General features: G+C 41.8%; 1 protein-coding gene across 1 annotated transcript; it reads right to left on the bottom strand.

Moving 5' to 3' along the window:
- Positions 1-3,334: 3,334 nt before the first annotated feature.
- LOC311115621 (cellular retinoic acid-binding protein 2-like) lies at positions 3,335-8,078 on the bottom strand (the record flags this gene model as incomplete). The annotated part of the gene is made up of 4 exons (XM_084157322.1): positions 3,335-3,385; positions 3,524-3,640; positions 5,571-5,749; positions 7,997-8,078. 4 exons carry the CDS (start codon positions 8,076-8,078, stop codon positions 3,335-3,337), a joined length of 429 nt encoding a protein of 142 aa, XP_084013448.1.
- Between the last annotated feature and the right edge of the window lie 6,901 nt (positions 8,079-14,979).

Genomic DNA, 14,979 nt, shown 5'->3' with positions numbered 1-14,979 from the left:
GCTGTGAATGGTCCTGGCGCACCAAATAAAAGTCAAAGGAAGCCAGTTTGGATTTGGCTTCAGACCAATCCCATCACATTAGAAACCAAATGTCATTGACAGAAAAAAATTGAATCTTTGCATCCCATTGTGTCGTTGTCCTCCGGTGGCTAGCTAGCTAGCTAAAATCGTCCCTTTCCTAAATTAGCCATGGATGGAGATAGGGATTTGGACTTGTGGTTTTACTTAATTCTCCGCACTGGCCAATGATTATAATGGCGATTTTGATCCAACCATAAAGTCATACATTTTGCCCCTGGCCTGTGAGGATGGAAGTTCAACATGTAGCTAGATGTAATACAATTAGGCTAATGTTAACTAGCTGGCCTGTTAACTAGTTGCCCATAAAAGGAAGATAGGCTAGCGAGCTAGCATTTTAGCCAGGTAGCCTAAGACAACAAAAACTAAAAGCGTGTATGACAGAGTCATAGACCATTTAGGCAACATGAAAGAGGAGGATGACATTGGCGTTTCTCTACAAGTAGGGTGAGTCAACATGTTTTTTCTACTTGCACGCACACACACACACACACACACACACACATAAATCAGTACCATGGACAACCACATCATATTTAGCTTACGCTGATTGGACTAAATCGTTTTTGGTATCTTTTAGTTGTCACTGTATTAGACTAAGCATAGGTGATTAGATTATGTTGAAATGGTGTGACTTGCGTTAACTCTCCTTGGTTCTAAATCAATAGTTGTTTAGTAGTCCGAAAATGTCGGAAACATTAACTTGCTTGACCATGCTGTAGGTCATGTAACTGTTCGTTACATGCAATATGTTTTGTGGACTTCATCGGACAGATGTTGCTCTCCGGTTTTGTGATGAAACAAAGGTGTGGTTGAATTTATTCTGCCACTATGTCTTCTTATTGTCTCGGACTTAGGCCTATATATCACGATGTCAAGGCATATGAACTAACAGGTTATAGAGCAAACAACACAATTATCACAACACATAGGTTGTAATATGGCTTTTTTTCTGGCTTGGCTTCACCAGTGATTTTACCCACTCACCGCTACTGCCCGATTCCCTATTTAGTACACTACTTTTGACCAGGGCCCAGAAGGGTTCCCACTGGGCACACACTGGTTGAATCAACATTGTTTCAAAGTAATTTCAATGAAATGACGTTGAACCAACATGGAATAGTGGGTTTGGGGAATAGGTGAACAAAGACATTGCAGCGTTGGATCTGTAATTGTTTGTTTGAGTCTGCTCCCATGTTTATGTCCAGTGACATCTGTGTTTGTCCGTAGTGATTCATTTTTAATAGTCGGTATGAGTCGTCCAGGTGGCTTGTCTAGAGTTGGCGCCTGTCCCAAATGGCACCCTACTCCCTATATGGTGCATTACTTTTGACCAGAGCCTATGGACCTTGGTCAAAAGTAGTGCGCTAAATAGGGAATAGAGTGCTATTTGGGACGCAGCCTTGGAGTCGGGTGCCTCCCACCTGGTCCTAAAACCACTGCATTCAATCAAGCGATGTGTGGCCCCATGACATCATAGCCTATGGAATGAGCTGACACAATCGCTGTGTGGAAAGTGACCTTGGTAACGAAGAGAGATTGAGTGAACTGGGCACTTTCTATGGTTTTACCTGTCCCTATAAACACAACAATCATTTATCATTTAGTTGACATTCAATACGAATTAGACATGTGTGTCTCTCTGTGACCTTGTGGAGCTTTATTGAGCAAACATCCTCAGATTTTCCATAGTTCAGTTCAATTTCAGACCAGAGCAGAAGGACTGTGTTTAAAAAAAATACATAAACACATATACAGTTACAATATGGATGAACACTTTTGGCTGAACTCTGTGTGAAATGGGAGCTATGCACATGAGGTTACATAACCCACACTCACTTTCATTCATTCACTCACTAACTTACCCTGTGAGTTTATTGAGAGAGCACAGTCTGGAGAAATTAGGCCCAGGAGGCCCAGGAGGCCTGATGCTGGCTCAGCACAGAGTGAGTAAACCTGAGGAGGATCTCGGAGGGCTTGTTGCATCCAAAATGGCACTCTATTCCCTACATAGTGCACTACTTTTGACCAGAGCCCTATAAAGGCAATAGGATGCCATTTGGGACCCTTGGCACACCGTCTGCTAATCTGGAAAAAACAAAACTTCCTATGGATCGAGTAAGTGCTCTCTCTCCTCAGGAAGTGCATGAGAGACCCTGCACTGTATTTCACAGCAAGCTGGATTCTGGGGTATGTTCAATCCATTCTTCAATCCATTATTTTCTAACAACTGATCCGTCCTCCCAAGTATGAGTGTTAATGTAGGTGTGACTTTTTTATTTTGGCTGTCCAGTTCAGAGGTGAGTGGGAGAGCAGCTACAAGTGTCCGCACACAAATCAGAGGCAGTCATTTTAGCCTTTGTAACTGGGTGCGGGCCGAGTCCAGGGAAGAGGGGGTGGGGAACCTTTTAGTGAGCTCATACTGTAATTAGGTACAGCTGGGAAGGAAAGCGGAGGGAATAGTACTGTTCTCAATATGAAATTATTTTCTTATGGTCCCTCACTCTTTCCCTACCACTCCCAGTTTTTCCCCTTGTTCTTGCCAAATGTCTTTCAGACACAGTGGTGTACATAAAATATGGATTCTCTTTGGGAGTTTTAAAATTCTAAATGGACAAATGGTGAGGGATGAGGAAAGAGAGCACATAGAGGACAAGGAGGAGGATGGAGAGGAAAGGGTGTGGAGGAGAGAAGGAGAGGGCAAGTTGCAGGGAGGGAGGAAAAACAAGGGAGGGATGCATACAAAGATCTTAGGCAGGGGAAGAGGAGAAGTAGGAAGGAGGTAGTATGGAGCGAGAAAGTCAGAACAGCGATGATGGACAAGGTCTTGGTTTAAATCAGTTTCACAAAGCTAATAAAATCAGGTTTTGTAAATACATGATCAATTTATAATTGTTTTAACAACACAGTTTGTTTGATGAGGATGGTTTACAGTTGCTTTGATAAGACATTTTGAAGAAAAATACAGATAGGGTTTTCATGCGGTATACTGAGAATAAATACAGCTTTAGTTGTGGAGGAACAATGATAACATTACAAAACCATTACAAGCTAATACGAGAACATTATACAGGAAAATAAACTGGCACAAGGCTTTCACAACAGTCAAACTCTGTCTGACAAAACACACACAACTGACGTCTTGTTAACCACAATCTGAATGACTGGAAGATTAAATAAGCAAACGGAACAGGTAGAAATAAAATATTTGAAAAACGTTACACAAAATTACATGTTTGACAGTCTTGAAAGTATTTCATTCTCGTTGATACACTCTGGTGCACACGACATCTCCAGCGCTCATTGTCTGAAAAGAAATGACAACAAAATGAATTCACAACTCAGATAAATCAACACATATTTTTCCCCCAAACACAGTTAAAGCTGAACATGTCAATACAGGAATAGGATCACCGTTTGTAGGCAATAAAAATGTATGCTTTACCAAAATCAGTTCACCATCATTGGTCACTTCACGGGTCCAGGCAGTCTTAGGGCCCTCCCCTTTCTGCAAAGTCTGCTCACAGCTGATCTTGCTATTTGTCTCCCAGCGAGGGGTACTCTGGAGGACATAGGAAGTAGGCCATGCAAGGATTGAATAAGTGACCCTGCATGTTACAGTGAAGTGGTTAGATAGAAAGACACAGTAGATCTGTGTGTGACCTGAGGCTTCTCATTTGTATTTATATTTATTAGGGATCCCCATTAGCTGTTGCCAAGGCAGCAGCTACTCTTCCTGGGGTCCAAACATATTAAAGCACTTACATTACATATCAAACAAAATATAAAACAGTACATCATATGACATTATTACGCCACTACCTATCTACAATACAAAATGTTTAATACCACCATACAACAATATCACAATGTGTGCATATGTGTGCGTAGGCCCCGTGTAGCTCAGTTGGTAGAGCATGGCGCTTGCAACGCCAGGGTTGTGGGTTCGTTTCCCAAGGGGGGCCAGTATGAAAATGTATGCACTCACTAACTGTAAGTCGCTCTGGATAAGAGCGTCTGCTAAATGACTAAAATGTCAAATGTATGCATGTGTCTATACCCTTGTGTGTGTCTCTTCACAGTCCCCATTGTTCCATAAGGTGTATTTTTACCAGTTTTTAAAATCTGATTCTACTGCATCAGTTACCTGATGTGGAATAGAGTTCCATGTAGTCATGGCTCTATGTAGTACTGTGCGCCTCCCATAGTCTGTTCTGGACTTGGGGACTGTGAAGAGACCTCTGGTGGCATGTCTTGTGGGGTATGCATGGCTGTCCGAGCTGTGTGCCAGTATTCCAAACAGACAGCTCGGTACATTCAGCTTGTCGACACCTCTTACAAAAACAAGCAGTGATGAAGTCAATCTCTCTTCCACTCTGAGCCAGGAGAGACTGACATGCATGTCATTAATGTTAGCTCTCCATGTACTTTAAAGGGCCAGCCATGCTGCCCTGTTCTGAGCCAACTGCAATTTTCCCAAGTCCCTCTTTGTGGCACCTGACCACACTACTGAACAGTAGTCTAGGTGCGACAAAACTAGGGCCTGTAGGACCTGCCTTGTTGATAGTGTTGTTAAGAAGGCAGAGCAGCGCTTAATTATGGACATACTTCTCCCCATCTTAGCTATGCTTTGACCATGACAGTCTACAATCCAGGGTTACTCCAAGCAGTTTAGTCACCTCAACTTGCTCAATTTCCACATTATTCATTACGAGATGTAGTTGAGGTTTAGGGTTTAGTGAATGATTTGACCCAAATACAATGCTTTTAGTTTTGGAAGTATTCAGGTCTAACTTATTCCTTGCCACCCATTCCGAAACTAACTGCAACTCTTTGTTAAGTGTTGCAGTTATTTCAGTTGCTGTAGTAGCTGACGTGTATAGTGTTGAGTCATCCGCATACATACATTTACATTTACATTTACGTCATTTAGCAGACGCTCTTATCCAGAGTGACTTACAAATTGGTGCATTCACCCTATAGCCAGTGGGATAACCACTTTACATTTTTTAAGCAACTTCGTTAGCTTGATGGCTAGCAGCTTAGCGTCTCTGTCAAGCAGGCTTCAACCTGTCTCTTAAGCGGGATTCCAGGAGAAGAAATAGCGGTCCTAGCTGTTAAAAGCTAACCGCATCGTGGAATCCACGCAAAAACAAGTTCTGTATTCGTATTTATGAATAGTTTTTTTGTTTTAATCAAAAATAACAAACTGAGAGTTTTCCAGCATTGGAACTCAGTACTGTTGCGGCATGTTACTGCTTCTTCAAGTCTGTTAGGCGTTATGTTGCTGCCCTCCACAAACCATAAAGAAAATGAGAATACTAAACCATCACCAAGAACAACTATCAAGTTACACACTGATTTTTTTCCACATGCTTATACAGACCCCTGATTTCATACACTGAGTCCTGGCAAAATATGCACGTACAGTAATAACAAAAATATTTCATGCAACATATGTAGAGATGAAGAGTGTTTCAATGGAGTGTTACTGTGCAGGGGCGTCCGTCCACTGTGTCCTCAATGAAGGACTGGCCCACGGTGAAGGAGACATGGGTGGTGCGTATGCTGGTGGAGGTCTGGATGGAGAGGCTCTCTCCCTGCTGGGTGATCTCTATTGCAGGTCTGGAGGCTGCAGCCACGGCTATCTTCCTGACAAACACGTTCACACCTGGTCATAGGGGATCAATAAGGTGTCACAGGAGTAGATTGAGAATGGAGACATTGGATGTGTCCTAAATGGCACCCTATTCACTACATAGTGCACTACTTTTGACCAGGGCCCTATGGGGCTTTTGAAAAGTAATGCATTATATAGGGAATACGGTTCCATTTGGGTTGCATCCATTGTGTTGAAAAGCCATATCACAGCCATCATTCATAGCCATTGATTTATGGGTAGTGGGAAAGACATCAGAGGAGAGGGAGGGTTTGATCTCAGACAGAGCTCTCATTCATTCAACTTCAAGGGATGATTAGCGTAGACCTGACATGCAGATAACAGGATGTTACATCAGACTGACTTTCATTCCTCTCGCCTATTCAAAGTAACATTCTTATCCCTAAATAAAAATCAGACAAACCTTCTCATTGGAGCGAAATTGCTATTTGGAGGGAAATATTGCTGTTGCCCACAGAGAAACCCCTGGAGCGAGTTAGTTGAGGAGTCCCAGGGTACTGGGGGAATGTCAGTCTCAGTACCGGCTGACTGAGGGGGCCCATTTTAAGGTTTAGTTCCATTTACACTGGCTTTAATTACAATCTCACGAGGACTTGGTTTGAAATGAGGGAAAATATAACATTCCTCCACGGGCTATTTGTCTTTATATTTTAATGGATGCCACTGACTGGCCATCCTTTGGCCTTTCTGTGTGTGTGTGTGTGTGTGTGTGTGTGTGTGTGTGTGTGTGTGTGTGTGTGTGTGTGTGTGTGTGTGTGTGTGTGTGTGTGTGTGTGTGTGTGTGTGTGTGTGAAGGTGACTGGGTGTGTAGCTGGATGGGTGCTTCAAAAAGGATAACAAAGGACTTTTAAAACAATAAATCAAGCAAGAACATTATTGGAAATAATAATTAATTAATTCCCCATAAAACCAAACATGTGCATAGAGGAGTATAAACACTTGAGTGGTATATGTGGCCACAGACCAAGCTGGTTTAACATTTCACCCCATAGCCCAGAGTGGGATGCTGCTCAGGATGCTTTGGTCTTTTCGTGTGTTTGCTCCTTTTTGCCACATTTCTGACACATTCTTGACATATCCCTGACAAAGACTCCATAGATTGAAAAAAGGTAATTGCAAATGCATAAATAAGTGCAACAGTGATTTGCAGAATTTATGATGATCTGAGTCTACATCAAAGAGTCTATATTTACAGACATGTCTACTACAAAAATATTTCTAGATAGGTTGCATTAAGACATTTGAATGTTAGTTGTAATAACCAAAAGGCTCTGTCCATGTTCAAATAGTATGAAAATACTTTTTTTAAACTAAATGTATTTGAGTGTTTACCAGCATTTGTAACTTGAGTCTGATAATTATCTGTACAAAACAGTTAATCTGATAGTACTTGTGGAATATAAAAATACTTGCTTGATATATGTTTTCAATTTTCTTGAAATACTTTGCAAATGCAACTTATTTCTATGTGAAAACTGAAATGGTCGATTCATTCCTTTTCAGTAGACGCTCTTATCCAGAGCAACTTAGAGTAGTGAGTGCATACATTTTTTATACTTTTTCGTACTGGACCCCATGGGACCCACAATCCTAGCATTGCAAACGCCATGCTCTACCAACTGAGCCACATCATCACATCATCACAAACCACTAATGTCTCTATGTACTCAGTTACTGTATTGTGCAGTGTTTTTCTTCATGGCGATGGAAAGTATACAGGTACAAACCTAGATGACCAGCCTATATACAATACAGTAATGTACATTTACATTAAGTGGTTTCTAAAGATGGTAAATTTAATACTGCACAAAAAGTGGTTGTTTTCCATGTTATTTGGTCAAGAAAAATATTTTATTGGATGTGGATGTTTTGTGTCTTTGCCCATAACTTTGCACCTTTTGATGTAAATGTTTGAGGACAGGGTTTTGTTCTCTCTAGATTCCATTACAATGATAATCGCAGAGAAAGGGACAGGGCAACAACTCTTACAATTCCAACTGTTGAATCCTGCAAGATACTGTTCTTAATTATACAACTACCTTTTTTGCCAAAGCGAGATGCAGATCATTTTTTTATTTATCGGTCTGCTAATACTAGTAAAAGGCGCAGTGCACTACTTTTGTGAAAAACACATTTTGTTTTTATTAATATATATTTTTAGACCTAATTCTGATTTTTCAGGGGGTGCTGCAGCACCATCAGCACCCCTACTTCCCGTGGCTACGTGAAAATACTCACCCAACGCTTTCAGTAGTTCTTCAAAGTTTTCAGAAGTCTTCATTTTCCACATCCCAGAGAAGTCTGCAATTTTTTGGTCCATTTCTGTAATTGTTTGTTATAGCAGTCGATAGTTACAGAAAAAAGATAGACAACGTTATTATTTTGTTCTCTGCAGACCCATAAAATAAACTGTTTGCAGCTCTTCTGATTTTCCTCTGCGTTTTGTCTCTCAGGTTGGGCACTGTTACTTGGTGCTCTCTGTTTGCTCCCTCTGCCTCCTCCCTCTCTCTCTCTCGCTCTCTCAATCATTCAGAGGTTGATTCAATCTGGTCGGCTCACTCCCTTCTTTGGCTCATGTCTTGCTTGGCGTAAGCGCGCCGAGCGCGCCCTGGGTGGTAATGAATAGCAAGAATCCCACCATGGAACCAAAGACCATGGAACCAAAGAGCACACTCCACCCAGGTGCCTGTTCCTTCTTCTCGAGCATTGGTGGAAGAATCTAGAATTTTGACTGTATATTAACGTAAAATAGCCTACTGAAATATGTAGACGCTAGATCTATTACTATTACATTATATAATATGGCTTTTTGTAAGCTAGGTTACATACATTTTTAGTAGGTTACAATTTTCGTAATAATGATGTTCAGATGTAACCTTTTTATATTGTGCCAGTTCAATAGAGCGGGCTTTTATTGCCAAACAAACTGCAAGAAGATGCTCCCTTATTAAGAAAGTATGCTTGCACTTTGAAGTTGAATGGCGCCAGCGGGGTAAATCTGGTTGTGGACCTCAAAACAAGAATTTGGGCAATTGAGTGATGGGATAAAAAAGGAATATCGTGGATCCTATTGAAAACGTCAAGTTTGTTAAAGAGGATCCCATCCTAAAGAAGATTAAGATTTTGGAATGTGAAATCAGATAGGTTGGGTTAGCTCCTGTAGAAAGAGGAGAGAAGGAAGTGCTGAGGGCAATGAGATGAGATGACACCAAGATAAGACATCTGGAGTTGGGTGACGTCAATCAATGACCCATGTCAATCATCCATATGAGGATATTTCCTATCATGGGCTGGCTCTTATCGATGAGCACATTAGAAAAATTGCATATTGACAATATATCAATAAATCAATCAAAACATAATATTATTCCCCAAAGAGTTTATGCAATATAGAGCCAATGGGGTACAAGTCCTTCACTCTATTTTACTGATTAAAATATAAATAATATTAAAAAATATTAATAAATATTTGTAATCATGCCTAATTACATTCACCAATCTATTAAAGAATAGGCTACCTTAAAGCATAGAAGTGGTTCTTGTTTGACACATACAGTGAGGGAAAAAAGTATTTGATCCCTTGCTGATTTTGTACGTTTACCCACTGACAAAGACATGATCAGTCTATAATTTTAATGGTAGGTTTATTTGAACAGTGAGAGACAGAATAACAACAAAAAAATCCAGAAAAACGCATGTCAAAAATGTTATAAATTTATTTGCATTTTAATGAGGGAAATAAGTATTTGACCCCTCTGCAAAACATTACTTAGTACTTGGTGGCAAAACCCTTGTTGGCAATCACAGAGGTCAGACATTTCTTGTAGTTGGCCACCAGGTTTGCACACATCTCAGGAGGGATTTTGTCCCACTCCTCTTTGCAGATCTTCTCCAAGTCATTAAGGTTTCGAGGCTGACGTTTAGCAACTCAGCTCCCTCCACAGATTTTCTATGGGATTAAGGTCTGGAGACTGGCTAGGCCACTCCAGGACCTTAATGTGCTTCTTCTTGAGCCACTACTTTGTTGCCTTGGCCGTGTGTTTTGGGTCATTGTCATGCTGGAATACCCATCCACGACCCATTTTCAATGCCCTAGCTGAGGGAAGGAGGTTCTCACCCAAGATTTGACGGTACATGGCCCAGTCCATCGTCCCTTTGATGTGGTGAAGTTGTCCTATCCCCTTAGCAGAAAAACACCCCCAAAGCATAATGTTTCCACCTCCATGTTTGACGGTGGGGATGGTGTTCTTGGGGTCATAGGCAGCATTCCTCCTCCTCCAAACACGGCAAGTTGAGTTGATGCCAAAGAGCTCCATTTTGGTCTCATCTGACCACAACACTTTCACCCAGTTCTCCTCTGAATCATTCAGATGTTCATTGGCAAACTTCAGACGGGCATGTACAGTGGGGAGAACAAGTATTTGATACACTGCCGATTTTGCAGGTTTTCCTACTTACAAAGCATGTAGAGGTCTGTAATATTTATCATAGGTACACTTCAACTGTGAGAGACGGAATCTAAAACAAAAATCCAGAAAATCACATTGTATGATTTTTAAGTAATTAATTTGCATTTTATTGCATTACATAAGTATTTGATCACCTACCAACCAGTAAGAATTCCGGCTCTCACAGACCTGTTAGTTTTTCTTTAAGAAGCACTCCTGTTCTCCACTCATTACCTGTATTAACTGCACCTGTTTGAACTCGTTACCTGTATAAAAGACACCCGTCCACACACTCAATCAAACAGACTCCAACCTCTCCACAATGGCCAAGACCAGAGAGCTGTGTAAGGACATCAGGGATACAATTGTAGACCTGCACAAGGCTGGGATGGGCTACAGGACAATAGGCAAGCAGCTTGGTGAGAAGGCAACAACTGTTGGCGCAACTATTAGAAAATGGAAGAAGTTCAAGATGATGGTCAATCACCCTCGGTCTGGGGCTCCATGCAAGATCTCACCTCGTGGGGCATCAATGATCATGAGGAAGGTGAGGGATCAGCCCAGAACTACACGGCAGGACCTGGTCAATGACCTGAAGAGAGCTGGGACCACAGTCTCAAAAAAAAACATTAGTAACACACTACGCCGTCATGGATTAAAATCCTGCAGTGCATGCAAGGTCCCCCTGCTCAAGCCAGCGCATGTCCAGCCCGTCTGAAGTTTGCCAATGACCATCTGGATGATCCAGAGGAGGAATGGGAGAAGGTCATGTGGTCTGATGAGACAAAAATAGAGCTTTTTGGACTAAACTCCACTCGCCGTGTTTGGAAGAAGAAGAAGGATGAGTACAACCCCAAGAACACCATCCCAACCGTGAAGCATGGAGGTGGAAACATCATTATTTGGGGATGCTTTTCTGCAAAGGGGACAGGACGACTGCACCGTATTGAGGGGAGGATGGATGGGGCCATGTATCGCAAGATCTTGGCCAACAACCTCCTTCCCTCAGTAAGAGCATTGAAGATGGGTCGTGGCTGGGTCTTCCAGCATGACAACGACCTGAAACACACAGCCAGGGCAACTAAGGAGTGGCTCCGTAAGAAGCATCTCAAGGTCCTGGAGTGGCCTGGCCAGTCTCCAGACCTGAACCCAATAGAAAATCGTTGGAGGGAGCTGATAGTCCGTATTGCCCAGCGACAGCCCCAAAACCTGAAGGATCTGGAGAAGGTCTGTATGGAGGAGTGGGCCAAAATCCCTGCTGCAGTGTGTGCAAACCTGGTCAAGACCTACAGGAAACGTATGATCTCTGTAATTGCAAACAAAGGTTTCTGTACCAAATATTAAGTTCTGCTTTTCTGATGTATCAAATACTTATGTCATGCAATAAAATGCAAATTAATTACTTAAAAATCATACAATGTGATTTTCTGGATTTTTGTTTTAGATTCCGTCTCTCACAGTTGAAGTGTACCTATGATAAAAATGACAGACCTCTACATGCTTTGTAAGTAGGAAAACCTGCAAAATCGGCAGTGTTTCAAATACTTGTTCTCCCCACTGTATATGTGCTTCCTTAAGCAGCGGGACATTGCGGGCGCTGCAGGATTTCAGTCCTTCACAGTGTAGTGTGTTACCAGTTGTTTTCTTGGTGACTATGGTCCCAGCTGCCTTGAGATCATTGACAAGATCCTCCCGTGTAGTTCTGGGCTGATTCCTCACCGTTCTCATGATCATTGCAACTCCACGAGGTGAGATCTTGCATGGAGCCCCAGGCAGAGGGAGATTGACAGTTATTTTGTGTTTCTTCCATTTGTGAATAATCGCACCAACTGTTGTCACCTTCTCACCAAGATGCTTGGCGATGGTCTTGTAGCCCATTCCAGCCTTGTGTAGGTCTACAATCTTGTCCCTGACATCCTTGGAGAGCTCTTTGGTCTTGGCCATGGTGGAGAGTTTGGAATCTGATTGATTGATTGCTTCTGTGGACAGGTGTCTTTTATACAGGTAACAAACTGAGCTTAGGAGCACTCCCTTTAAGAGTGTGCTCCTAATCTCAGCTCGTTACCTGTATAAAAGACATCTGGGAGCCAGAAATCTTTCTGATTGAGAGGGGGTCAAATACTTATTTCCCTCATTAAAATGCTAATCAATTTATAACATTTTTGATGTGCGTTTTTCTGGATTTTTTTGTTGTTATTCTGTCTCTCACTGTTCAAATAAACCTACCATTAAAATTATAGACAAATTATGGGCAAACGTACAAAATCAGCAGGGGATCAAATACTTTTTTCCCTCACTGTACAATGCCTTGCAAAAGTATTCATCCCCCTTGGCATTTTTCCTATTTTGTTGCATTACAACCTGCAATTTAAATGGATTTTTATTTGGATTTAATGTAATGGACATACACAAAATAGTCTAAATTGGTGAAGTGAAATGAAAAAAATTAATTGTTTCAAAAAATTTGAAAAAAATAGATTACGGAAAAGTGGTGCTTGCATATGTATTCACCCCCTTTGCTATGAAGCACCTGAATAAGATCTGGTGCAACCAATTACCTTCAGAAGTCACATAATTAGTTAAATAAAGTCCACCTGTGTGCAATCTAAGTGTCACATGATCTCAGTATATATACACCTGTTCTGAAAGGCCCCAGAGTCTGCAACACCACTAAGCAAGGGGCACCACCAAGCAAGCAACACCATGAAGACCAAGGAGCTCTCCAAACAGGTCAGGGACAAAGTTGTGGAGAAGTACAGATCAGGGTTGGGTTATAAAAAAATATCAGAAACTTTGAACATCCCACAGAGCACCATTAAATCCATTATTAAAAAATTGAAAGAATATGGCACCACAACAAACCTGCCAAGGGAGGGCCGCCCACCAAAACTCACGGACCAGCAAGGAGGGCATTAATTAGAGAGGCAACAAAGAGACCAAAGATAACCCTGAAGGAGCTGCAAAGCTCCACAGATTGGAGTATCTATCCATAGGAACACTTTAAGCCGTACACTCCACAGAGCTGAGCTTTAATGGAAGAGTGGCCAGAAAAAAGCCATCGCTTAAAGAAAAAAATAAGCAAACGCGTTTGGTGTTCGCCAAAAGCCATGTGGGAGACTCCCCAAACATATGAAAGAAGTTACTCTGGTCTGATGAGACAAAAATTTAGCTTTTTGGCCATCAAGGAAAACGCTATGTCTGGCGTAAACCCAACAACTCTCATTACCCAAGAACACCATCCCCACAGTGAAGCATGGTGGTGGCAGCATCATGTTGTTATGATGTTTTTCATCGGCAGGGACTGGGAAACTAGTCAGAATTGAAGGAATGATGGATGGCGCTAAATACAGGGAAATTCAGTCTTCCAGAGATTTGAGACAGGGACAGAGGTTCACCTTCCAGCAGGACAATGACCCTAAGCATACTGCTAAAGCAACACTCGAGTGGTTTAAGGGGAAACATTTAAATATCTTGGAATGGCCTAGTCAAAGCCCAGACTTCAATCCAATTGAGAATGTGTGGTATGACTTAAAAATTGCTGTACACCAGCGGAACCCATCCAACTTGAAGGACCTGGAGCAGTTTTGCCTTGAAGAATGGGCAAAAATCCCAGTGGCTAGATGTGCCAAGCTTATAGAGACATACTCCAAGAGACTTGCAGCTGTAATTACTGCAAAAGGTGGCTCTACAAAGTATTGACTTTGGGGGGGGTGAATAGTTATGCACGCTCAAGTTTTCTGTTTGTTGTTTGTTTCACAAAAAATGTTGCATCTTCAAAGTGGTAGGCATGTTGTGTAAATCAAATTATACAAACCCAAAAAATCCATTTTAATTCCAGGTTGTAAGGCAACAAAATAGGAAAAATGCCAAGGGGGGTGAATATTTTCGCAAGCCACTGTAGGCCTAAATTCGGTGAATAAATCTTGAGATGCTTCCCAATGAGAAGCTCTAGAAAGTTCTAGAACTATCTGGAACAGAACACAGTTTCATATATTTACATGTTTGTGTGTTTGCAAAACAACAGACATATACAGTGGGGAAAAAAAGTATTTAGTCAACCACCAATTGTGCAAGTTCTCCCACTTAAAAAGATGAGAGAGGCCTGTAATGTTCATCATAGGTACACGTCAACTATGACAGACAAATTGAGGGAAAAAAATCCAGAAAATCACATTGTAGGATTTTTAATGAATTTATTTGCAAATTATGGTGGAAAATAAGTATTTGATCACCTACAAACAAGCAAGATTTCTGGCTCTCACAGACCTGTAACTTCTTCTTTAAGAGGCTCCTCTGTCCTCCACTCGTTACCTGTATTAATGGCACCTGTTTGAACTTGTTATCAGTATAAAAGACACCTGTCCACAACCTCAAACAGTCACACTCCAAACTCCACTATGGCCAAGACCAAAGAGCTGTCAAAGGACACCAGAAACAAAATTGTAGACCTGCACCAGGCTGGGAAGACTGAATCTGCAATAGGTAAGCAGCTTGGTTTGAAGAAATCAACTGTGGGAGCAATTATTAGGAAATGGAAGACATACAAGACCACTGATAATCTCCCTCGATCTGGGGCTCCACGCAAGATCTCACCCCGTGGGGTCAAAATGATCACAAGAACGGTGAGCAGAATTCCCAGAACCACACGGGGGGACCTAGTGAATGACCTGCAGAGAGCTGGGACCAAAGTAACAAAGCCTACCATCAGTAACACACTACGCTGCCAGGGACTCAAATCCTGCAGTGCCAGACGTGTCCCCCTGCTTAAGCCAG

Source organism: Coregonus lavaretus (assembly GCF_964263955.1).
Source record: "Coregonus lavaretus genome assembly, chromosome: 3".
In the NCBI taxonomy this organism is placed as follows: Eukaryota; Metazoa; Chordata; class Actinopteri; order Salmoniformes; family Salmonidae; genus Coregonus; species Coregonus lavaretus.
This window is presented reverse-complemented; position numbering and strand designations above follow the sequence as displayed.